This window comes from Triturus cristatus, chromosome 8, assembly GCF_964204655.1.
Source record: "Triturus cristatus chromosome 8, aTriCri1.1, whole genome shotgun sequence".
NCBI classification, from domain to species: Eukaryota; Metazoa; Chordata; class Amphibia; order Caudata; family Salamandridae; genus Triturus; species Triturus cristatus.
Window position 1 is genome coordinate 837,443,544 of NC_140591.1, and position 27,194 is coordinate 837,470,737.

The 27,194-nt window shown below is 41.2% G+C and overlaps 1 protein-coding gene across 1 annotated transcript in view; it reads left to right on the forward strand.

The window, feature by feature from the left end:
• Positions 1 to 23,600, forward strand: part of LOC146805146 (coagulation factor X-like) — a 466,750-nt gene extending 443,150 nt beyond the window's left edge. Inside the window, exon 8 of the mRNA XM_085622321.1 lies at positions 21,606 to 23,600. Coding sequence (XP_085478447.1) covers positions 21,606 to 22,075 — 470 coding nt within the window. The 3' untranslated portion in view covers positions 22,076 to 23,600. The remainder of the gene's footprint in view (positions 1 to 21,605) is intronic.
• Positions 23,601 to 27,194: the final 3,594 nt, after the last annotated feature.

Consider the following 27,194-nt stretch of genomic DNA (forward strand, 5'->3'; position numbering starts at 1 on the left):
GTAGTGAGTCCTGCCCCCTAACTGCTTTCCCTGAGGTCCTGACAGGCTTAGAAGTGACCGAAGGGAGCTGCTCCAGAAAGACTGAACAGTTGGAACTTAAACAATGTTTGGACTTTCAGGACCTTCGAAGCTATCAGGTGGACCGTCAATGCAACTTCATCAGACACAGTTCCAAGCCTGCCCCACTGGAGGATTATGTGCTCCATAAAAAGACTAAGGGCCAGATACATATCTTGGTGGTAAGGATACTCTGTCTCAATGGCAGTGAAGTATCCTTATTACCAAGATGATGGTCCACCTGCCCGATTGAAATGTAGGCAGACCATAGGGCCATGGCGGAGACTACTCCGTGTCTGATCGTAGGGCAAACTTGTCCAATAGCAGAATTGGCTATATCTATGGCCACCTAATTTAGATGGGTGGCGATGTATCTGTTTTTAACTCTCCCACACAGCCAGGCAAACCCTGGCAGTAAGAGGCATTAAAAAACGAAAAATACCCCCTCGCCATGGAAGATACCACGCATTGCGAGGGAGGCATTTTTTGATATTCAAAAACAAAATCCTGCTTCCGCATTTTTGCTTTGAAAGTACAAAAAAATAAGTTTGTCGGACAGCTCCATAATGTTGACAGAGTTGTGCGTCAAACTTAAAACTGTATTGACAGGAACCGCTGCGATTGCAGTGTGTGCCAAGGCTTTAAAAATGACCACCTGCTTGGAGGTCATTTAAATTTGGCGAGCAGGAACTCCATCAGGGCAATGGAGTAAAATATACTCCGTTGCCTTGTCAGAGTTTACCTCATCTGCAAAGTTACAAATCAGGCCTTAAGTCAGAAGCTATCATTGCCATTTAGTGCTTTGGGCACTATTTTAAAACTAGAAAAATTCCTATCTCTGGTTCCCCTTATTGGACTTTTGTTGTTTTGGTTTCATTTTGTTCATTAAAAAGTATTCTATTTGGCTAATTTTTTTGTATTGTTTATTATTTGGTGTTTTTACTTTTGGAACTGCATAAATACTAGAGCTAAGCATCTCTGCTCTGTACCATAGCTACCATTGGATTGGGCTCAGGTTAATTTATCGACTTTAGAGTTCACCCTGACAGTTTAGTGTTATTATTTGAGGTAAGTGATCGCCCACCCCAAATAATAATCCTCTTTCTTACAGCGATCACCTCAAGCACCCCCCCCCCCCCCCCCCCACAATACCTGCTCAATCAGATTAAGATCTTTAATCTTTAGTGGTTGTCTGACCAACCACAGCACAGCATCAACACCATGCTAATAAAGGTGCTAGTGGTTGGGCTATAATGATGCAAATTAGGGGGGGGTTGATACAGAGAGAGACTGACACAATGAGCCCAATTCACAAAGCTTTTTCCATGAGGTACTGTGCACTACTTTTAGAAATTAATGGGTACGTCACACCAATGCCAGGACATAGGACTACTAACAGAAATTGCCCTGTGAATCAGGCCCAATCAGAACAAATTCACTGGGGAGAGACCAGGAGAGTCATGGAAAGTATATATCATGTACTCAGGGAGGAATAAACATTGTAGCAGAAAATCTCATGCCAGAATAATAGCACACCAAAATGCATGTGTTGACAAAGAACGTACTATGAGAATTGGTGATTTTGTATGCCAGGATGCTGCTAAACTATACCTGAGCGTGGATCAAATATTCCAGTTTGTGGTCATATTAGGGTGTTGCTCAAGTGTTGCAGGGTTTTGATGAAAATATGCTGCTCAGTGTCCCCATCTTCCAGGGTTGCTTTGCAAATTTGCTATAGTTCTGCTCAGTAAGCCAGATCTGTGTGATAACTGGTGGCTGTGGATGCTAGTTTTGCCAGGATGGTGCGGAATGTGAGCTGTGGTGGTGGCCCACAGGACCAAGTTACTTATTACTCATGTGACTGATCTTACAGATTCAGATCCGGCAGTATCCATCAGGTTACCGATTTTTCTGGAGACTTGTATCCACACTGCATAGTCAGTTTTCATGATGCTCTTACATTTGAGGAGGTGTGTTTTGTCTGTAATTACCAATTCTCCTGTAGGATTATTGGGTTGTCCTATTTTGTGTTTAACTGGCTTCCATATAATGTCCACAGTGCATCAGAGTGAAAAGCAAACCTTGCTATGGCAGTATTTGCATTGATCCTATTTGAAAACCATGCATTTCTATGACAGTTTCTACAATGCTCACGTTTAAGAAAGAGTATTGTAGTGGAATACCTACACCCCCTGAAAAGATGTAATTTATTGTGATTATTGTTACTGGTCCAATGAGCTTTAAAATGCACAATTCTCCAGAATATTATATGATAGTTCCTGGAAGAGAGAACCCCCGAGAAAAGTTGTCTCTAACTTAGATTCAATTGTTGTTGTTACTGTTTCAATGTGCTCATTTTCTAAAACAAATTAAGGAAGACCCCTACATCGGCAATGAGCTATTTGTACGTTCATCCAATTCTACTGACCCAATGTGTTTTGAAAGACCAGTATGCATTGCATACTTTAATAACTCACCGTATTGCAGTCACTGTCTACAAGTTCCCCCCCCCTGACTCCAATTCCTCCTCTTATGTTGTTCTTAATATTGGGCCCAATCCCCACCCACAATGTTTACTTCTGACTGCTGGCCGACTCGCTTAGGTTGTTCCAAATGTACTTTCTAGATCTGGACTATCGAATATTCACTGTAGCATCGCTCAGTATCGTTTCGACACTGTGTGGTGGGAGTTTCCATTTTAGACTCTCGAGAGGTTTAGATTCAACCCATTCCTTCGTAGCTTTCTAAGGTTCAAAAACAAACAGTAACATTTAAAACTGGATGGGGATCTCTGAGAGTTGGCCATTGGTGTGGGGTTTACATAAGGGATGACCCTATTGCCTGCTCTGTTTACCTGGTTGAGCAACCATTGGCAGTGTGCTTAGGGTACACTTGGCAGATTGAGGGATGAACCTGCATTGATCAATACATACGTTGTCCCTCTATCTAGATGTCACTCTGATGTTTGCAGGATGCATCTGTCTCTGTTCCCATTGTGTTGCAAATGTTGAATGAGTATACCGACCTCTCGACACTGTGCATGAGCTACTCTAAATCCAGTTTGTTTCTGCTGAGCGTGTTGTATGGAGGGTCTATTGCTGACCTGTGGTTGCAGTGGCAGAGGAGTGATCTAAAGTACCTGTTTAGCACAGATCCAACAGAAGCTTACAAATTTCAGTGTGGCCCATGTATTACAGGGAATACAAGTGCCAATGCCTATTTGGTCTAGGCCCCCTTTGGCAGTAATGGGTAGAATTTCACTCAATATCTATATGTTTTCCAGGGATCTTTTGGCGGTTACCTAAAAGGTATTTTAGAGAACTTGGAAGCTTGATGTCCTCCCTGATGCGGGCAGAAAAGTATCCCAGGCTCAAACTAATAACTCTGAATTGTCATGCAAACAGTGTGGTCTAGTGTTCTCTGACATGCTATTACTTGTTGTCTTGTGTTATCACTAGGCGGCACCCCCAGTTGTGAATCCACCCTTTTTGGGGATGCCACAATAATTCACCCTTGAAATATCAGCTGTGGAGCCTGTTGTTGGCATGCCCAGGAATATCTCAACTGGATGTCTTGATGTCAGAATTTGGAATTGTGCGTGCCCAAGGTCATTGTGATGGGCAACTCCATTTTATGCTGAGGTCCCACTCTGGAGACCAAGGCATTTCTGAATATTGTCCAGAAAGACTGGAGTATCTAGATGGATGCAGAGTGTCTAAATGTTCATAAGTGACATATATGAGTGGGGGTAATTTCTGCACTTTGAGCGAGCGAGAACACAATATCAAGTGCATTGTATGCAAAATTGGTTACAGTAGCCCTAATTGCGTGTGGTGAGGTACCTGGTCAGTCCCTGAAAGTTTGAATATATTTTACCTAGTTTCACTGATGAGAGGCAGATGCCCATTACCCATTTGATGTAGAACAGTTAGCAGGGGTGTATTGTCATAACGCTGCATACCAGACCCAAATGGGATCTGGATTTGAAGGACAGCTAGGGACGCCAAATGGTAATGGACCATATCTTCCTGAAGAACGCTTGCAGCCAGTCCTACTGTCGTCCAACACAGTTTAAGTTTATGCATAGAATTTATTTCACAGTAGTATTCATTCAAATGATATATACATTTCGGCCAAGCTGTTGCCCTCTTTGCAGGTTTAGAGATTCTGTGTTCCTTCATATGCTCTGGCCATGCAAAGAGGTGGTGGAGTACTGGAAACTGGTGGTGAATCATTTAGGAAGACAGCAAAAGGTCCTGAAACAATCATTGTATTCTGGGCTTTTACTGGAGACCCAAGAGGAAGATTATGCGCTATAAGTTTGTGGTGCTAACATTTTATTAGCAAAAGGATAAATTGCAATACACTAGTTGAAAAGTATGGGCCCTATTTATGTATAATCTAATTAAGACTTATGTGAGTGGGCTGTTGCTGAGGATGTTCATATGCGGAGGACACGTATCGATGAGGAACTGAAGAATGACCTGAGAAGGTGGAGTGATATGCTGGAAGTTGTAATTGAGGGTGAGGGTGGTTGGAGGCTCGATTTTGGCTATGTAATTTCTCTGTATGCTATGAAATGAGATTTCATCTTTGTTGAATATTATGACACCATGACGTCTGGGACATAGACCAGCAACCCTGCAGGGAGACCTTCAATGTTTATATTTTTGCTCAATATGTACTACATCTGGATCTCACCTTTTGCGCCAAACCGAACATGTTATTTGTTTATATGGAAAAAAATGAAAAATATTTTTTAACACCAGTTATTAGCATCACTAATAAATAGCACCATCGACAGTAGTGAACGCAATATAAAACACTCTTAAATTAGGAAAGTGACATGAAAATGCCGACCAATCAATTGTAATCCTAACTGTTTATGACTAAAGAGAAGTTCACTCAGAATAATGTAAAAATCACCCAATGTTAGACAAACTTTCTAAAATTAACTCACACACAAAAAGTAAATAGGATACCACCATAAATGGTGATTCGTGTGTAATATGATGTAAAGGATTGTACTATCGAAATGTTACCTGCTCTCGCTATTGTATAGTATTTTCTTTATGCCTATGTTTCCTCTTGAACATTCTGTATTTTTTGCTTACCTGCAGTGGGATCTTGGCGTGCGCACTTCCCAACATGTTTATGTTTGAAGGTGCGTCGCTCGTGATACTGTTCTTCAAGGAAGCATGCTAACTGTTGCTGATCATTGACAGTTGATGCTTCGTTGGAGACCGATGCACTCCTGTGATATGCAGCAGTGCCATAATAAATATACCAGAATCGCAACTCTTATCGGCTCATTCTCAGTGGTGTAACGAAACTTGAGGGGGCCCCCCTGCAAAGCACATGGAGGGGCCCCCCTCCCCCGGCGGCGCAGCCCTCCATCTACCACTTTGCCCTACCACCCAGAAATCTAGCATATTTTGATTTGAAACCTCCAACATTTAAATGAAATGCCTCTAAATTGTCTTTCTCTGAGTTCTAATGAGAAAGTGGGGAACACTCTTAACATACAAGCTATGCCATTTGTAACAATACTGTCAAAAGCAGATTATTTAACTGAGGCAGCAATCAGAACAATGCCAAGGAGCGGTCCTATTGTCTCAGGAACTGCCTATGGCTGAAGAACAAAGAACAACTATGAAGGGTCTGAAATAGAATTGCCAATACCTTGAAACTTTGAAAGACCAACCCAAACCTGCAATTCGATAAAAACTCGACTGACAATATACATGAGAAGTACACAAGCTATAACTCAGTATCCTGCGAACGTCAAGAGAAATAGACTGGTGAATTATCTGCATGCCACACACTAGCGACTGTCAAGGGTTGTGCATGATAATAACGTGAACTGAGGAAGCAATTTCAATTATAATGTCTTTATTAATAAGCACTGCAAAACAGGCAGGCAAACAAGGCTGAGGAAGAAAACTGTTTGGATGCTTCAGAACATTGATGCAGATGTTTGTCTGTTTTAATTTATCATTTCTGTAGTGTAAACAATGCTAAATACAAGATTTAAGGTACACGTATTACAGGCAACACCATAAATAACACTGCATGTAGAATAAAAACAAACCATATCAGCAAGTACCTCATGACAATCTATACAAACTGTAGTTAGTAAAGCAAAAGAAAAAGTGCAAATACTTTCAAAGTGCAAAATAAAGCAATCACCAGTCCACCAATATACAAAAATAAAGCATGTTTTGTAAAACAATCCAACTTTCTTCTTGCATCAAGGTGAAAATACTTTCAAAGTGTATGGTAAAAACAAGTCCAGCAGCTTCCCTCACAAGGACTGACCTGAACCACCAGACTGGGCCTTAGTTCATAACAAACAGAGGCCTCAGACCTCAGTGTGTCGACACTGGCGGTATTTACAATTTACTAAGAGTATAGGCACGCCTGCTAAATTACAGATTCACCATTGCCTTCAAATGGCTCTATCGTCACGTGTGACACCGCCAGCCAGGCCTGGATTTTAAGCCAACAGCGCCGTGCATTCTGGGAGTTGTGCTGTGACCATATAAGTAAGGGGTTAAACATTCCAGCATGCAAAGTGTTGTTGGATAAAAGCTACGAATGGACACGACATGGTGCCAATACCACTTGGCAGCTATGTTTTATACAAGCACAAGGGGATGTTTAATTTCCTCAACACAAGCTGCAGAAGTCTGGCGTCAAATAGCAAACACGTTGTGCGGAGAACCCAGAAACGTGCTGTGTTTAGCCCCCGTGTATGGACATGAGGTGTCATTCTCTAAGAGACCCAGTGGTAAAAGCCCACAGTTGTCTCTAATGCATGTTAGTGCCAGGCAGTGATCGAAGTGGGGGAAAAAAAGTAGGGGAAATGTGGGAGGAGAATCAGAGGGCAGGAATAACCAATGGATTGGGTCAGTGGGCGGAGTGAGAGGTGTGGCAGAAAGAGCAAAATATCCCAACTTTTAGTATTCGTTTCCCATTTCACTAACCGGTTACAGCTTATTACATTATTTAATTTAACCAATAGATACACATGTTTATTTAAGGTTAAACATGTGTTATTGACATCTAAATACATTCACAAAGTGGGATACATTTCCAATCACAGAATGTCCCAAATATCCTTAAAAGTGGAATCGCAAGCCATTTGTCTCCCAGACAAGGAGTTTCTGTCAACAGCACTTCTCCTCCCTTTTTCCACAAGAGCAGTTGAAATGAAATGAAATGAAATGAAAAGCGTATGGTTACCCGAAGGCATCCAAGCGCTAGGGCAGAAACCGCACTAAGCTGTGGCAATCAATTAGGGAAAAGCCAGGTTTTGAGCCTCCTGCGGAAGACGGTGTGGTCTGGTTCTTTACGTAGCTGAAGCGGTAAGGAGTTCCAGAGTTTAGCGGTGTTGTAAGAGAAGAGCCGTCCGCCACTTCTGGACCTCTTCATTCTAGGAACAGACGCCAGGTGGAGGTCATTTGAACGTAACCGCCTGTTGGCTTGGTAAGGCTGGACAAAGGAAGATAGATAGCCAGTCCCACACCCCCTAGCATCTTATGGGTGGCGCAGAGGGCTTTAAAGTGGACTCTTTCCTGAATGGAAAGCCAATGTAAAGACCAAAGTGCAGCTTTGGCTGACTGGTGGCTTGGAGTACCCTCAAGAATCCTTGCGGCACAATTTTGCATGATTTGAAGTTTCTTAAAGAGCTTTGCCATAGTCCAGGCGGGATAAGTCAAGTGCCTGGACCACAAGCTTCCTTGCTTGAGGGGGTAGCAAAGGCAACACTTTACGCAGCAGTCTTAGAATACTGAAGTAGGAGGCAACAACTTTCCTTGCTTGGGTTTAAAAGCTAAGCTCAGAATCAAGCCAGAAACCCAAACGCTTTATTTCGGATTTGGGGATAGGCACAGGGCCCATACATGCTGGCCAGATAGAGGAAAACTTGAAGGGGGAGGGATTACCGAGCAACATAAGCTCGTTCTTATCACCGTTCAGTTTTAGATGGGAATGGCGCATTCACCTCATCACCTCCTTGAGGCATGGGCCAAGACAAGTAGGGGAACTGCTTTTGTAGTTAAATGCCACCACTAATTGAGTGTCATCTGCATATGTAATTATATGCACCCCAAAGGGTAGAAAAATGTCTGCGAGAGAAGCCATGTAAGCCATAAAGAGAGTGGGACTTAGGGACGACCCCTGAGGCACTCCACAATAAAGGGGCCTAGGGCTTGAAATGGCCTCGCCCTCGAAGACCTGGAAGGATCTACCCTCGAGGAAAGAGCACAGTCAATTCAGGGCTGTTCCCGTCACACCCAGATCTTTGAGTCGATGCATTAGGATACGGTGATTAACCATATCAAATGCCGCGCTGAGCTCTAACAATATCACGGCTAGAGAACCACCTGCATCAAGAATCCTTCTAGAGTCTTCCGCGACTGCCAGTAAGGCTGTTTCAGTCCCTTGAGAGGGGCGAAACCCAGTTTGGGATGCATGCAGGAGTTTTCCAGCTTCAAGATGCCTAGAGAGAGAGTTCAAACATGAATTGCAAAATATCCTAGTTTGGAAATGTTTTCCACATAACTATGGCTTTGCCATATTTGCCACATAATACATCATCTGCTGCATAATCTGACGATTTTAGCTAATAAATTGTTTATAGCTCAAACACATCAAAAGTTACTAAAAATTGTGACTTGTGCTGCTGTGAAGTGGAAGGCCGTTTGCAAAGGTTGACTGGTCACCTTTCTCATTGCTGCAGTTGTATGTTCCACTAGTACTAATAATGAAAAATCTTTGCAGAGACTGTTAGCATGTGTAAAACTTTCAGAATAATGAAGTATCAGAAACTTTACGGCACCACTAATACCAGTGTAGGGTATCAGAGCACTTTAAATCACACATATTACACAGAGACAATCATTCATATGTGTGTAAATCACTGTGTAGGAAATGTTGCATAACACAAAGGACTACAAGGTGTAGGAGTCACATGACAACCATACTAGTAGGCAGCATAGTTTAATAGTGATTGGTCTGCAGAAACACAAACTCAGAATTAAAAATATAATACCATGGTTAGGGGTTCTCTTTAATAATCAGAATTGATTCCTACCCAAATTAACCCTTTTTTGCAACATTAGGATAATTGAAGACTGGGGAAAAAAACATAATGCTCTAATTTATACCTTGGAGTTTGCATGCAGCTCTTACATGACAGTTAATAGCTCACTGTTCTATGTTAGGATTTTAACTTATTAACTGCAAGTAACAATAGGGTCTCCCTGACAAAAGCAGTAACCCGCTGACCTATTCACATTATGTGCACTTTGTGATATGCATGGCACATGTTCTTAGCAGCATGCACATTAAACCTCTGCCATTCCTTTTCATGAGTCAAACCTTCCACTAGACAAAACACCATCTCTCTCTACTAAGAAAATTAATCACTGGAGTTATCAAGACATTTTTATTGTTGCCCAAAAATGTTGGAGGCCAGGAAGGAGGCAGCAAGTGCTTTTAAAACCATATTATACTTACAAACACAACGCCCCCACCTGAAGTTAGCGCCTGGTGCGGTTGCACTGCCCTAGAGCCACCCTGCTCAAGGGTCCTCTGACCTCAGTGACAGAGTCACTGCCACTCTATGGTGTGCTGCTTCATAGGTCTGTCCCCAAGACTGGAGGTGAACTTCATGGATACTGGTGGACAGGCCTTCAAGGTTAATCCACACTTGCCACTGCTAGGGTCCACCTGCTGGTGCTAAGACACCAGGGCTTTTAAGATCTTGTGGCGCCTTCTAAGGTGTAGCACAGAAATGTGCTCCCTCAGGAGAGTGGTCTGGGAGCCTGGTCATTAAGGCTGAACCTGGTTCCCCAGTTCCACTTCAGCAGCTCTGACCATAGCGCCACATCCTGTCCCCCACTGAACACCATACTGCCCAACTTAGAGAAACTTGCACTGCACTGACCCGCTATAAACACCTGGATGTGACTCAATTCTAATTACGCACTAGACAAGAGCAATATGCTGCCTAAAAAACAATTAACAACATCCTAGAAAAAGCAAACACTCATAGGGAATGCAAGATTAACTAAAGCATGTGAAATGTAAGAAGGAACAACACGGTTACCTTTTTCCTTTTGCACTCATTATTCTGAAGTTAGTGAGTGCTTTTGCATGAAAAGGTAAGGCCATGACTACAGGGTCCGGAAGGGACCCGTTTCAGTGCCCATTGCTTGTATTCTTTCAAAACATAGGCAGTATGGTTTAAAAAGGCCACATTCGTAAACATACAGTCGCTGTACACAGTTTGTTTTCCAATTCACCCATCAAGCACGTATTTCAGTACCTCCAGGCAAGGTGCACTTTCCCACACAGAGAAAACAATGTTGTTCAAAGAAAGAGGAGTAAACAAAAGTATACCTTCACTGGCAAACACTGTAAAGTGGCGCTAATGTGTTTAGGTGTAAATAAATCAATCTGTACACCTTGCAACCACTCTGTCTGGCTTTAATTAGTTATTTATTTTTCACATTTGGAAGGCTGCACTTGTGTCAGAAAAAGACAACGTTTCCAGCGAAAATATTAGTCTTTTTTTGGATCCATTTCACAGGGGAGCAAATAAACGAAAGGAGGAAAGAGAGGGTAATACCCGTTTCTTGAAGTCTCGGTTTTCACTAACTGAGGAGCGAGACAGAATGAGAGGGAAGACTCGGAGGCTTAGATGCCGTCACCGTGGCGTGTGCGCACAGTTTAATTTATGGGGACTTGGGGAGGCTGAAGAGGCTTGCTTGCAGGCGCAGCCGTCTCCCTCCGCTTAGAGTGAGGGGGCCCCTGGAGCGTGGGCCTCCCCCCGTACCGCGGGGGCTGCGGGGGCCTGTGTTACGCTCCTGCTCATTCTTTCCTTGGATTTACCTACCTTTGGGCACTTCACATTTGGTGACGATTTGAGCAGCATTTTTCACCATTTTTGTGCATTTCGCTTTTCTCTTCCTGCTTCGGCGACCGCACTAAGGGCACTGGATTTGCTTACGCTGTGACAAGTTCTCCCTCATAGCCTTGGGCAGTTTGGTCTGTTACCGCTCTGCCCTCTCCGGTCTTTGCCCAACTTCCGTACCATTTTCTACGCATTTTAGAAGGTTTCCAGCTTTCTACAGTTACAGAACATCATTGGAACTGACGTCTTCACCTACAGCACATCACTGGAACTGACGTTATCATCAAAACGTGATGACATAATCACGCAATGTAGCGGCCATTTTTGGTGTACTTAAAACATGTACACTTTGCTCTAGTTTATGTTCTACATCATCACGCTTTCACGCCCTGGCTGTCATCTTGGATACCTGGCAAACCCAAAGAGTCGTGGAAAATTGGTTTTGCAGTTTTGAAAGTTACATTATTGCCATAGATGCTGATGAATATTCGCCAAAATGCAAATTAGCAATACTGTATAGTCATTTAGGCAGTGCTGGTCGTCAAGTTTTTGATAATCTTCCTTCTTCTATTCCACCTCCTGGTAATGGTGACGGTTGGAACATTTACACGGATGCTATTCAGAGACTTAATAAGAAGATTTTGGAACAACCTAATGTAATGCTGTAAAGATTTCATTTTATGAAAAGGAAGCAAGATCCTAATGAAACAGTGGAAGAAATGTTTCTGTTTTAAGGAACTTGGCTGCGGAATGCAATTTTGGTGCTTCTCTCGACATGTACATCAGAGATCAATTTGTCTACAGTTGTTTTTGTAAAAAGATACAAGAGCGTATTTTGAGTTGTAGAGATCCCACACTATCAGAAGTAATTGATATGGCCAAGAGTGTTGAAAGAGCTATTATTTCTTCAAAATGTATTTCGAATGAAATTGTTTCTCCTGTTAATGTAGTACAAAAAGATTCTGTTATTAATGCCATTGCTGTAAAAAAAAAGTTTACAAAACCGTTTCAAAGAAGAACAAATACTATTTTTTACAGATGTGGTTCTAAAACCCATCTTTGAAATAGTCCCATTTGTTCTGTCCTGGGCAAAAGGTGTACATATTGTCATAAAATTGGACACTTTAAATCAGTTTGTAGAAGCAAACAAGTAGTCCAAATCAGTTCAGTTATCTCACAGGAACCTACTAACTTTAATGTTACTTCTCCTGATACACCCTTACAAAGTCTCAATAATAATGCTGTAGATGTAATTCCTCAAAGTCTTCCTCAAAAAAGTATTCTAGCCATTGATTCCAATGAACAATCTAATAGCTCCGAAAGTGCCAAAGATCCCACTTGTGAGGTTTTAGTTGGTGATCTCAGTCTGTAGATGTAATTCCTCAAAGTCTTCCTCAAAAAAGTATGCAAGCCATTGATTCCAATGAACAATCTACTAGCTCTGAAAGTGCCAAAGATCCCACTTGTGAGGTTTTAGTTGGTGATCTCAGTCTGTAGTTGTGATTCCTCAAAGTCTTCCTCAAAAAAGTATTTTAGCCATTGATTCCAAAAACAATCTACTAGCTCTGAAAGTGCCAAAGATCCCACTTGTGAGGTTTTAGTTGGTGATCTCAGTCTCAATATGATGGCAGATTCAGGTGCACCTGTTACCATCATTTCTGATACTGTTTTTAAAAAACATTGGTCTTCTTCTTTGTCTTTATAATGTTTAGACATAGTTTCCAAAGCTTATGGGGATAATGACATAGATATGTTGGGTTTCTTTTGCGAAAATATTACCTGCCTAGGTACATGTATTAATACAAAAATGTATGTTGCCATCAAGGGAAAGCACTTTGTTGGGTGGCAAGAGCTTGCGAAAATGGTCTTAAAATTAGTTCCTCGTTCAAAAAACCCTGTACAACTCAATGAAGTCTCAGTTTCCATGGTGTCAGAGAATTTTGACCCAATAATTCAAGATATAATTTCAGAATTTCCTGAAGTTTTCAGTACTTCCATAGGGAAAATTAGCAATTTTGAACATTTTATCAAACTTAAGCCTGGCGCAATACCAGTTTCACACAAACTAAGATCCATTCCTTTAAGTGTCAGAGAAGATCTTAGAAAATTACTTGACACCATGGTTTCTGAGGGAATTATTGAACCTACTGATTCCTCTCAATGGGCCAGTCCAATTGTAATTGTGAGAAAAAAGTACTCCAGTATTCGTCTGTGTGCTGATCTTCGCTCTCTCAACAAAAACATCATAATTGACTGACATCCCCTCCCTAACATACAAGATCTGTTAACTGGCATTAGTGGTTCCACATTTTTCACATTATTAGACCTCCGCAGTGCTTATCATCAAATTCCTCTCTCTTCTCAATCTACTGATCTTACTACGTTCATCACACCTTTTGGAGCATTTAAATACCTTAGAATGCCATTTGCGTCGGCCTCCGCGGCCAGTGTTTTTCAGAAATGTATGGATTATTTGTTAAAAAATATTAATTTTGTACAAGCATACCAAGATGACGTTCTCATTTACTCAAAAAATAAGAACAAACACATTCACACTTTAAAAGATGTTCTTTCTAGATTTAAAGAAGCTGGCATTACTTTGGAAAGAGACAAGTGCAAAGTTTTTGCCAGTGAAATTGATTACCTAGGACACTCCATTTCATCTAATGGGATCAAACCACCATTTTCTTTAACCCAGGCCATTTCCCATGTTGCCATTCCTAAAGACAAAGACTCTTTGAAATCTTTTTTTGGAATGACCGAATACTACTCAAGATTTATTCAAGAGTATGCTCAAATTGTTCAACTGTTACGAGTTCTTTTAAAAAAGAATTGCAAATTTGTTTGGTCTCAAGAGGTTAATGATGCTTTTGATCTTGTCAAAAAGGTCATCATGGAGGCTCCTGCTTTGTCCTCTTTCACACCAGGTCTCAAATGTTCCATTTCTGTTGACGCAAGTCATCATGGTTTAGGTGCCGTACTTTCTCAGTGGTTTGGTGCGAAAGAACTCACAATAGGTTTTGCTTCCAGAATTCTGTCTAGTGCTGAGATTAATTACAACACAATAGAAAGAGAAGCTCTTGCATGTTCTAGGGCTGTTGAAAAATGTAAAAGTTTTATCTGGGGGACTCATTTTAATCTCTATAGTGATCACAAACCCCTTTTACACTTACTTAATGGCAAGGGCACTGGCAAGGCATCTGCCAGACTTGTTCGCATCCTGTCATGATTACATGAGTATATAATTTTAGCATACAGCATATCTCTGGGGGACACAATGTCAGAGCTGATTGTCTCTCTAGATTACCATTGGAAGATAGTCACTATTTGATAATGTTGAATGTGTTGTTGCATCAATTGAAGAATCTTTTTTCACATCTTTCACATTTACGCATGCAGACTGGATTCAGGCACCCAGAGATGATCCCACTCTTCAGGTCATCAAAAACATGATTGTTTCTGGTTGGCCAAAAGAGCGGTCTCTTCCTGCCTCACTTAAATCTTATGCCCAAATTTCTGATTAACTTTCCATTGTCAACGACATTATTATGCAAGGTTATCAATGTATTCCTCCCACTGCTCATCATTTCAATATTTTTCAAAATGCATATGAAGGTCACTTAGGTGTAGGGGCCACCTAAAGAAAAGTAAAAGGACATTTCTGGTGGCCTGCTTTAGATAGAGAAATTTCTTTGTGGATTGACAGTTGTCAGACATGTTTACGCTCTGATAAACACTGGAAGACCACCAAACTTCCCCTACATTGTGTACCTGTTCCTGAAGAAGCTTGGCTTAAGCTTGCTATCGACTTTGCTGGCCCTTTTGACTTATTACCTCATGATAAACGATATATTATTTTTCTTATTGATTACTATTCTAAATGAGTTGAATTTGAATTTTGTGACACACCTAATACGTTGTCAGTGATTAATTTCCTGAGCAGAGTTTTTCAATCTGAGGGCTCGCCCAGAGAAATTGTTACTGACAACGCCTCTCATTTTTCTTCTTCTTTAATGCAAGATTTTTTAGTTGCACATGACATAAAGCATCTCAAAGTTGCTTTATATTCTCCTTCAGCCAATGGTCTCATAGAAAGGATGAACAGGTTCATTAAGGAAGGCATACAGTCTGCTCTTACCTGCAATTTTTCTGTTGAACCCTTTCTTAGAAACAAAATGTGGTCATACATTATTACCACACATATCACCATAGGTATTTCACCCTTCAGACTCCTCAAAAAGAGAGATCCCATGGGAGATTTTTCCGAATTGGATTAAGACTTCTAAGAAGCTAAATCCACCTTCAACTCAGTATTGAGGAAAAATATGGGCCCCAACTTAAGTCATAATAGTTTTAGCAGACCTCAGCCGGATTTACCACCGTCCTGTGCACCATTTGTAGCAGTATTAACAAATGTCCCCCCATTTAACACATCTGGAAGCAACCACGGCTCTGTTGAATCACACTCATCTCTAAAGAACAAAACCGTGGATTGGCTCCATAGGCAGTGCGGTTTTCCAGTTGCACTTTCGGGGGATATTCTAAGCACTAGAAGAACGAATTGGGTGGGGAAATCACCCAAGACTTGTGGAGGGGATTGTATAGTTATCAACTTTCGAAACCCCCAACTTACATCTACAGTGCTGATTAAAGCTGCTTCTCTCCCCACACGGGATGAAGGAATATCCTTACGCCCTCTGGGGTTCTTTTACAGAGATTCCGAAATTCAATCAGACGCTGAGCGTTATCAAGGGAGGTTTAGTGGCCTGAATATGTGCGATGGCCCTACCATCCCCACGTTTAACAGATTTCAGCCTCTGAGTGGCCTTGACTGTAATGACTGACTGGGGCTACCTTCGGTGGTCTCTGGGTCTGCGATTGTCTCTATGGGAAGAGGAAATTGTAGTCCGATCAATGGGGCTTATGAATTAGTTGAGACCATTGGTCTAAAAGACCCCAATGTTAATTTAATTGATGTCTTAGTGGACAGCAGAACTGTAAGACCGATCAATGGTGTTAGGGACAGGATTGATCAAATTACACCTACCACATTAGATAACAGAGGCCGGTGCTCTATTGTATGTTGGAATGTTGCTGGCCTCTCACAAAAGGATACCTGTCTAGGATGGTCTGATTTTATTAATAATTTTAGTATCATTTGTTTTCAGGAAACCTGGAGTCTGGTACCCATTAATTATTCAGGTTTTGTTTCTTACCACTTGCCGGCTGTGGCTTCCACTTCGGGCAGAGCAAAGGGTGGGCTTTTGACTCTGATCTCTGTAGAGGTGCCACTTATCGTAAAGAAACATGTAACCATTGGGGCCCACTCCCAGGTTTTATGGCTTTCTCAGGAGCTGGGTAGAAATATCCTTTTAATCAACTTTTATAACAATGTGTTTGATAACACCAGACATGAGGTGGTTTTTGCTTTAGAGTCCGCTTTGGCGGATATAGTAACGGGTAATAACGTTATGTTTGATTTTATTTGGCTAGGGGATTTTAACACAGTTGTTTGTCCACCTCCTGTCCATAGGGCCTGTGGTTTTATTAACTGTTGGGGGGAAGGCGTCTGGCACTTTCCCCACAATACTTATGGAGAATCATTAAACAAAATCCTGGTGACCTATGATATGGAACCGTTGGAGAATCTGACGAGTGACTCTGGTGAAATTATCCCCACATTTACGGGCCGGAATGCAAATACTGTGATTGATTTCATTTGCATTTCATCCAGCCTTAACCAGTGGTGTACAGCCCCTCTGATAGTGGAAAACCTTATCAGCGATCATAATTGTTTAACTATGGAAGCCGTACTATGGAAGGCGAAAAGGGGCCCTAAACCTAACATCATTGCCAATATTGAACCCCATCGTCCCAATGGCACTAGAATTAGGTGGAAAGGGGACAAAGCAGATATCTTGTCCAACTCCATTATTAATAGCTGTTTAAATGATATTACTGTTATTCTAGAGAATAAAGAAGCGATGGATGTAACTATCCCTAAGTTTATTAATATTAACACTACTATCGATGCCAAATTTACAGTGTTCTTAAAGGGAAAATCATGTAGGTTAAGAGGATGGTTCGACCATGCTAGTACCAATGCACTTAAGGGTCTCAAGGAGGCACTTGCTGCTAAACCTAGAGACATAAATTTGGTAAGGGAATTTAGAGCCAGCTATCGGTCTGCAATTAATAACAGGAAGGCCGAATTAAGGCAAGAGGCTTGGGACAAGTTAGATCAAGCGGCTGAAACTTCAGATTCCTCCCTTTTCTGGGCTACTGTTAACCGTCCATTTCTTAAAAACGAGGAGATGCCTGAGTTGACTGCTAACGTCAGCGTAGAAAGCTGGGTCTCCCATTTTTCAATGATTTTCGAGTCGAATATAACCCTGGATGTAGACCGAGACGACTGGTCTGCCATTCCCTTAGATATTTCCATTATTGAGGTTCAGGATAGTATCTCTGCCAGCAAGGGAGGTAAGGCCCAGGGGCCGGACGGGGTGCCCATTGATGTCTACAAAAAAGAACCAGAGATCTGGGGCCCGTTATTAACAATTGTGTTTAACGCAGCAGTCTGCCTCGGTGTCCCACCCTCATGGGAGGAATCTATCATAGTACCAATATACAAGAAGGGGGAGAGAAGTGATGCCAAGAACTACCGTCCAATCTCCCTTCTTGATTCCTCCGTGAAAATCATGAGTAGGGTGCTCTTGGTTAGACTCGAAGAATGGGCTGATTCTAATAATATCCTGGCCAACTCTCAATATGGTTTTAGGAAGGGACGGGGAACAGTAGAACAGTGCCTCAACCTTGAACTTCTAATAGGGAAATATACGAAGGCCAAGAAAGGATCTCTTTATCTCTGCTTCGCAGATTTGAGCAGTGCCTTCGATATGGTGAACCATAAGATTTTATGGGAGAAACTCCTGGAAATGGGTGCACCAGAGGGCATTGTTCATTTCTTGGCCCGGCTCTATGCCAATCTTAGATCGAGCGTACGTTATGGCTCGGCTGGGGAGTGTACCCCTAAGTTCCCTATTAGACGTGGTATCAGGCAGGGATGTGTACTCGCCCCCCTGCTTTTTACACTTTTTATTAATGAGGTCGATTCGGTCTTAAAGACTGTTGCGGCTGATACCCCAAAACCCCCCGATTTCCATATTCCTGTTTTACTTTATGCAGACGATGCCGTTATTTTATCTAGGACTCCCATCGGTCTGCAACGTCTAATGGACAGATTTTCTCTGTTCATTAAGGACAGGAAGTTGAAGATCAATAAATCAAAAACCTTTGTCATGGAGTGTGGCAATAGTTGTAAGAAGCCACATTCTTTTTTTATTGAAGGACAAAAGGTTTTAACAGTGGACACTTTCAACTACCTAGGTATCACCTTTTCTAAATCAGGTAGTTGGTCCAATGAGATTAATTATGTAAGGGGTAGAATGGCGAAAAGTGCCCATGGGGTGTTTCAGTTTGCTTCTAAATTAGGGGATAAACGGCTCATGGATATGCTGAAAATCTACCAAATGAGGTGCCTTTCTATTACTCTTTATGGTGCCGGTATTTGGGGGCATGCACCGAGTAGTAGTCTTCAAGTGGAGGAAAATACCTTTCTTAAAAGACTTTTAAGTCTACCCACTTCGGCTTCTACCGACCTGGTGCATAGGGAGTTTGGGGTCCAACATCTCTCAGACCATGTAGCCCTTAGACCGCTTATGCTTTGGCGTGCAATATGGATAAAGGAAGAGTCATCTTTAAACAGAGCCATTATTGAAGATTGTCTCTCCACCGATAAGCATTTATCGATTCCATGGGTAAAATTTGTTTCAGATAGTTTTTCCGAAATTTATGATCTTAATGTGTTAGAGGATCATCATGCAGCCTCTTGTTTTACCAAAAATGAGTTGAAATCTACTTTTATGAACCACAGGAATGAGAAGCGAGGGAGGACCAGTGGTAATTTAACAACCTGTCGTTTTTATGGAAGTTTTAGTGAAACGACAGGGTTTCAACCGTACCTGAGTTTTGTTTCTAGACCCTCCCATCGATTTGTTCTGACAAGACTCCGTTTTGGTATTGTTCATCATCTGGTCGCATTTCCAAGCATTAGGAAACACCCAACAGGTTCTTGCCCATGTGACAATATTACCGCACAAAGTACTGTACACTTCTTACTGTTCTGTTCATTTTACGGAAATATCCGATCAGCTTTTTTAAAACCTGTTTTTAGGAAATATGGAGTTAGGACTGTAAAAGACACTATGAATCTGTTATTTAACCCGTCACCTGATGTATGTTTTTTCACTGCCACCTTCCTTCTACGGGCTATTAAAGCAAGGCCTAATCTGTCATTTTAAACTGTTTTAAAGTATTTATATGTTCGATTGTTAAAATGATGAAGTTTTTTATGTATGTATGTGCTTTTATGGACTTTGTTTTTAAGCTCCGAATAAAGCCTTATGAACTGAACTGAACTGAACTGACAGTTGTCAGACATGTTTACGCTCTGATAAACACTGGAAGACCACCAAACTTCCCCTACATTGTGTACCTGTTCCTGAAGAAGCTTGGCTTAAGCTTGCTATCGACTTTGCTGGCCCTTTTGACTTATTACCTCATGATAAACTATATATTATTTTTCTTATTGATTACTATTCTAAATGAGTTGAATTTGAATTTTGTGAAACACCTAATACGTTGTCAGTGATTAATTTCCTGAGCAGAGTTTTTCAATCTGAGGGCTCGCCCAGAGAAATTGTTACTGACAACGCCTCTCATTTTTCTTCTTCTTTAATGCAAGATTTTTTAGTTGCACATGACATAAAGCATCTCAAAGTTGCTTTATATTCTCCTTCAACCAATGGTCTCATAGAAAGGATGAACAGGTTCATTAAGGAAGGCATACAGTCTGCTCTTACCTGCAATTTTTCTGTTGAACCCTTTCTTAGAAACAAAATGTGGTCATACATTATTACCACACATACCACCATAGGTATTTCACCCTTCAGACTCCTCAAAAAGAGAGATCCCATGGGAGATTTTTCTGAATTGGATTAAGACTTCAAAGAAAAATGACAATTTATGCTTGGCTTGCCAAGATAAGCACAACATGAAAAAAAATGTTTTAGCACAACAAAAAGTTCAAAAGAAGGATTTTGAGTCTTCATTTTCACTTACCTCACATGATTTTAAAATTGGCGATTGGGTTTTAATTAAAAATTCCAATAGAGTTAAAAAAGGTGCTTTTAAGTTTTCTTTACCTGTTCAAGTTCTCAAAATTTCTAAAGGTTCACCCTTTCTAGATAAAAAGGGATGATGGAACAAGACAGCCTTGGTCAAATTATCTCCTGAACAAGCTTCTAAGATTCTCACCACCAAGTGCAACCTTTTTGACAATGATTCTGATTGTTCATATTTTCCTTTAGGTGCATCGTCTGATATTGTATTGTCTGACATTTCCACCAACACTTCAAACAATGTCCAAGGTGCTCAAGCTAGCACCTCACAATCAATATCTTCTTTTTCAGGTTCTCACAGATCACATCGTAGTTGTTCAATTCCTGCCAGATTTAAAGATTTGTATATTTCTTGATTTAACAAGTTTTTCTTCACAGATTTCTTCTTCTTTTTATGGAAGGGAGATGATGTAAAGAGTTGTACTATCGAAATGTTACCTGCTCTCGCTATTGTATAGTATTTTCTTTATGCCTTTGTTTCCTCTTGAACATTCTGTATTCTTTGCTCACCTGCTGTGGGTTCTTGGCGTGCGCACTTCCAAACATGTTTATGTTTGAAGGTCCATCGCTCATGATACTGTTCCTCAACGTAGCATGCTAATTGTTGCTGATCATTGACAGTTCATGCTTCATTGGAGACAGATGCACACAATAAATATACCAGAATCGCAACTCTTATCTGCTAATTTTTTCCTTGGATTTACCTACCTTTGGGCACTTCACATATGAATGATCACGAATACATGTAAGCATTGCCACACCATTCATCTAAAACAAAACAAAAAGCACGTAATCTTATGCTGAACTATTATATTACAATTTACAAGGCTAACATTTGTTAAACAATTTTGCATATAAGAAAATTGACCCGTTAATTCCTAGGACCATAAGGACACTTACAATGTGTAAATTCCATTTGTAAGAGACGGGGACATTAAGTGATTTACCCGTGTTAACAGGATGTTAAGCCAAGGCCGAGACTGGAAACGGGTCCCCATCTTCTAAATTCACCAGTTCTGGTCGTTAGGCCACTCTCCTCCCAGCAAAAGGCCAGTGAAATATCAAAGGAAGATATTATAGGTAGCCCATTAGTTTACAACGAGTTACCTCACACTGTCTGTTCACCCAATAGCAGACAAGATGGAGAAGCTACAGGCTAGTACACTGTAGTCAATTTGTTGAGGCCTAGAGATGGCAGTCAAGAAACTGGCAGAATATGGGTGGACACAACAGTTTAATTTTTCCCAATAAAAAACACGAAATTAAATGTTTAGAGCAAAATGTGAGTTGCCTATATCTAGTGTGATTTATCTAAAAGTAACAATGGCCATATGTGATGTGTTGTGTGTCATTGAAGGTGGTTAATTGTGTATTTCCTTTTCCGGTAGGGACAGATCTCAAGGCAAATAGTCCTGTTTCAACACATGAGGTGGACATTTTCATTCTGCACAGTAAATTTAATAACAAAACTTTTGATTACGACATAGCCATTGTTAAGCTGGCGGAAGCTATTGCCTTCAATCCGCGTGCCATACCAGCCTGCATTCCTGAAAGGGCCTTTGCTGAACAGACGCTGCTACCTTTCCGACGTGCCAAGTGTTATCCGTTTCTAAATCCGAACACCAGCAACTTTATCACGGAAAATATGTTTTGTGCCGGTTTATGCAATAAAGGAACTCGTGGATTCCCACATTTCACCCCGTATAAAGATACTTACTTTATAACTGGAATAGCCAGCTGGAAAGGAAAATGTGCAGATGGGGAAACGCAGGAGGTGTTCACATTTGTATCAAACTTCGTGAACTGGATTCAATCAATAATGTGCAATTTTAGGAATGGGCACATTGCTGCAGTTTAGTCATATAATAGCTGCAAGTTAACACAAACTCGAAAGGGTATATATGCGGTCTTTCATGCCTCTTGTCATTTGGTCGTTATATTGGAACTGCATTTGTCTTTTGTCTGAAGATTATATATTTGGAATTTTGAAAAATAATAGAATTTCTAATGAAGTTGTTTGCCCTCACCTTTTCTTACATTTGTAAACGAGCACTGGTAATGCCAATAGTTCCACATGAAATCAAAAAAAAATGGTGTGTGGTGTCTGGCACATTACCCTTATGACACTATCCCTATTTCTAGTGAATCTCAGCACTTTGCCAGTAGAGTAGCTCTTCATCAAAATGCCCAGCTACACTGCAACAATCACTATAATGGTGAAAGGGGGTTTTATATTAAGGGCTTCCTTTATGAAAAGTGTCCCATCGCTGGGGAAAACAGTAATGGAACACTTTTCATAGTGCCATCTTTGCGACACCATGGTTGCACCATATTTAAACTACGGTGCTCCTTTTCACAAGGGTTGAACAAATATGTCAGGAATCCTGACGTATCTATTGGCGCAGTAATGAGGCATTGCTGGAGTGTGTCGGTAACCTGACGCAACTCCAACGATGTATCATTACACATGGGGCGAGTCCCATGTAAACGACCCTGCATCACTCTTTACGCCTGCTTGAAGCAGGTGTAAGGATTTGACGCAGTCAAGTCGTAGAAGTGGCATAGTGAAATATCATAAATTTCACAGCGCCACTTCTACTGGGCTTTTTTATGGGGGAACAACCACCCTGCATACATTATACCTGACGCAGGTATAATGTAGGGCAGGGCTTTACAAAGTGACACATCTGCCTAGATGCGTCACTTTGTAAACAAGGCGCAGTGTGCTGCATTGATTACGCCACGTCACTGAAAAGTGATGCAACGGCGGCGCAAGGCCTTCATAAATTAGGCCCTAAGTGTTTTGCATTAGTCAACATTAACACATGGAACTCAAATGTAAACTTTAAAGGAGAATTACTCGTATGTAAGCGAAGATGCCTTCTGAGTAAAGGCTTGTCCCTTGTATCTCATGTTGTTGCAGATAATGAAGGTTTGAAGGACACAGGGAGACACAGTATTGTGGAAGACCCTGAGACGATAACAAGCAAAAATGTATCACGTTGTTTCAACCTGATTGGATCGTTTGATGGGACCTGTGTTTAGGTGCTTCAAATGTTAGAATTGTGTGATTTAAGCTAGTGCAATGTAGATTAGAGTAAGAAGAATGATTAGAATGCTTACCGACACAGATTTAGTGAAGAGCAGTGCAGAGTTTGAGATGCAGAGACTCTCCTAATGGGATAAACAACTTTCCCTTTCTTTTCCTTTGGTGGCAACCCTATATTGGTTTGTCCACTATTACTTATATGATTTTTACTTCATTTGAACTGCATAAGAGTTTGATGCATTCATATTTGATTAATCAATGCTAATCTTATGACGATTTTGCCTTCTGTAATCCCTTAACCTCTAATAAACATTTATGGTTTGAAATTTAATAATTCTCTGTCTATTTTCTGAAGTCGAATGTGCTTCACATTTATGGAATGTATTAATTTGTACAATAGCCATTTGAGTAGCGCTTCAAGGACCCTGAATTCCCCCTTGATAAAAGTGCTTACGATGCCATGTCAGTGCCATTGAATGACACGATGATGCCATCATGAATACCAGGAATGTCTATATATTGATGCCAGCTTTATGATGAAGCATGCCACCTAATGTCGGCAAGGGGGTTCATGTCCTTTTTAAGGCAAACAACCCACTGGAATAGGTTTTCAGAAAAAATATAGTTCACTGCACTAGAAAGTGAAACAGGTAATACACACTTCCCTTGTCAGGCCTTGGTACCTTTTGTATCTAAAAACACCTGTTAGGAGGATGCTCTGAGTGTCTTACTTCCTCTCTCCAGAAGGGCATTTTCCTAGATGGTTTTATAATACCCATTTCTATAGGTTGATCGCTAATGTCCATGGGAGGACTTACTAGCCATTTACTATCGCTAATAGAACATTGCACCCCACAACGGTAGCCCCTTATCCCCTGGACAATATACATCTGTTCTTTATTTAATGTGGTGCACCTATTTGATGTATAATCTGACTCGGTACTGAGCGTAGAGTGTAAGACGAGGGCTACTAGTAGATATGTATGTGACACTCATTCCCATCAAAACCGATGAGTAGATGATAGATCAGCCTGCACTCATTCCCACACCATAGCCGATTAGGATCATGCCTTCAGATGATGGTTGATGACACCTTGTGCAGACCCAAAAGCTCCAGCAAAAGTCCACAGCACTCAGGAAAACCTGTAGCATCACTGAACTGTGTTTTAGTATAATGAAATCCAGGTGCCGCTGCCCAGATCTGACTGGGGGCAAGTGGCTTTACCGCCCCCAAATATCTCCTGTAATATGATTGTTGTATGTTGCAGACAATCTAGCTGTCCATGATGCAATTCCCATTGAGGAACACACCATCAACAATGTGCAATCTCAGGAGAAGATTCCTAACAAAGGCCCAACACTGACGCTTACTCACAGGATAGGTGGATGTGGAGACAGGAATTTGAGCACAATTTATTTACGTCTGAGTTTTAATGAAACATTGACACAATCACGCACTGTATTATTGCACCTTGATGTTAGTGGCACTTGCTACAACATATCCCCATGTCCATAGACATGAGAAGACAAGTAATGATAATCAAACATTGTCACATTTTCTAGAAAGTGATCTCTCTTTGCAGAACGGAGTACTTTCTTTGTCCAGCTCATGGAAGCGTGGACCTGCTTGCCCCAGTACTATAACCTGCTCCTCCACAGTCAATAATGACATCAAAGAAGGACACAGTTGTGTCACTACTCGCCTTTGACCAGGTGGTGTGGGGAAGATGCAGGGGTATTAACTCCAGCATTTCAGCTATCCTGTTGAGAGTCAATGATATGTACCCATGGGACTTGGCTACCTTAACAGTAATTACATTTGTCTGTTTCACAATCATGTATATCTCTTGTGATAGCATTTATCTTGTCACCCAGAGCCCCTAGAAAAGTGTTCGCACTGTTAGAGAGTATCTAAATGGAACTCTTGACAGAGGTGGCTATCCCAAAATAAATGTCAGCTAGTGTGTGCTATAGGGCCTACAGAGAGGCATATTCCTGAAGGCCTCCCCTATGTTTGTCAAGATGTCATTCTTGCCTGCAAGATATGAGTTCATGTTTCTAACCTGCACTTCCATAGCAATTAAGGGCTCAAGGTTCATCTTGATTCCTTGGGGTGGCATTAATGGCTGTGTGGTCATCCCCCACTGCCATAGATATATTGCTCCGACCATATTTAATCCTCACATCAAACTCTAGCATTTCATCTTCCTTATTCTGTGAGACCACAACAGACTGGATGCTTGTGGTTATTTTATATATAGCAATATTTTTGTACGAGTGACATTTGTTTCCTGTGCTGATGCCTCTATATGCTCTTTTATAAAATATTGTTCCGATCAAGTCATGGCATGGAAAGGATCTTTGAGTATGCAACATCAAGGTGTTGTGTGGTACTTATTATGTTGTGCCTAATATAGAAAGACATAGACATACAGGGAACATGTGTAACAATGTGAAGTGTTGTTATACCATGCATATTACGTGTAGGTAAATACACTTTTAGATGTGTTCTAATTTTAATGAAGTTTTAGAGACAGGAATGGACATGGTAAAACTTTCTGGCCACGAGACCTATACAGTGTTAGTCCAAAAGCAGGGGATAGCCCACTTTATTTTGCACTGCTTAGGGGTGTGCCACTACACATGCAATGACTAGTCACTGATGTGGTACTCCATAAGGCCATGTCTTTTTATACTGTGAGAGGACTCTTCATGCTGAGACATGTTCTATAACTGTGTTGTCTTGCACAGGACGCTAGGTAGCTTCTTTGTAGTTTACCTTATACATTAATTGTTCTTGCATGAGGTATATATGAAATAATTTACCTTTTCAAATGACTATGGGCACTACCTGCAGGGCATATGGCATTACTCCTACATGCCGGCTGGATGTAAGGCTAGTAGGGAAAGTGCCTTGCTTCTGTGAGGGTATGCAATTTGATACGGAGGTGGGAAGCATATTATTATGTGACCATTAAGGCTCATAGTCACACACTGTGGTTGGTTCTTCAAGGGTTGTGATGCCTCGGCCTTGGATTCCACACACGAACTCTGGGACAGAGTGTCCATCTACCCCTTTGTGCCTGTCAGCTGGTTCTGGTTCTCTGGTCCACTGTCTCTTGATAGGGCTGCCTGACAGTTTTGTGAAAGCTTCTCTTGTGCACCACTTCATGTCATAACAGTGCATTCTTAGCTCTTCGATTGGTCCTTCTTATAGATGTCACCACATTGACCGTTCCCAGGATGTTATTCCACTGGGCAACCTTTTTTCCTGGGAACGTTTAGAGGAAACAAATACTTTCTTCAGGTATTTTGTTCAAAAAGTGATGAGGATTTATAGCTCCAGCCCCTATTAAGCCTGATGTGAACCCCCTACAACCTTAAGTGGCTCAGCGAGGGGAGTGACACACAAGTCCATTTGGCCCTCCTACCTGATTGGCTTGAAAACAAAGTTGCTGCATTGCGTTGATCTAGGGTTAGAGTGCATATCAGAGCCATATCTAATAACTACATGGTGCAAAGGTGTGTGCAAAATGTCTAGCATATATTGTTTTATACCGGATGTGTACCCTTTCAGTAAAAAAATACTAAGCCTAGACAAACCTTAAAACTATTCACACATTGGAAGTGTGCTGTACAGTGCAACGCACATGCAGTGTGCAAAAGGTTATGAGAAATTAAAATATTTCTCCAGATTAATGCCTGCCTCAAGGGGCCTTAATTTTGCTACAGAGCCCTGTCTAACAACTTTGGTAGACAAGTCTTTGGATCGAAAACCATGGGTGTAAGTATTGGAAAAACCCAGTACTACCCGGGGGATAACCCTTTGATAAAAAAACATTGCAAAAACACTATTTGTGCTACTTAAAAAGGCTACTTACTTTTTGGTCCAAAAAAGATTTTGTGCTATAAAGCAAATACTTCATCA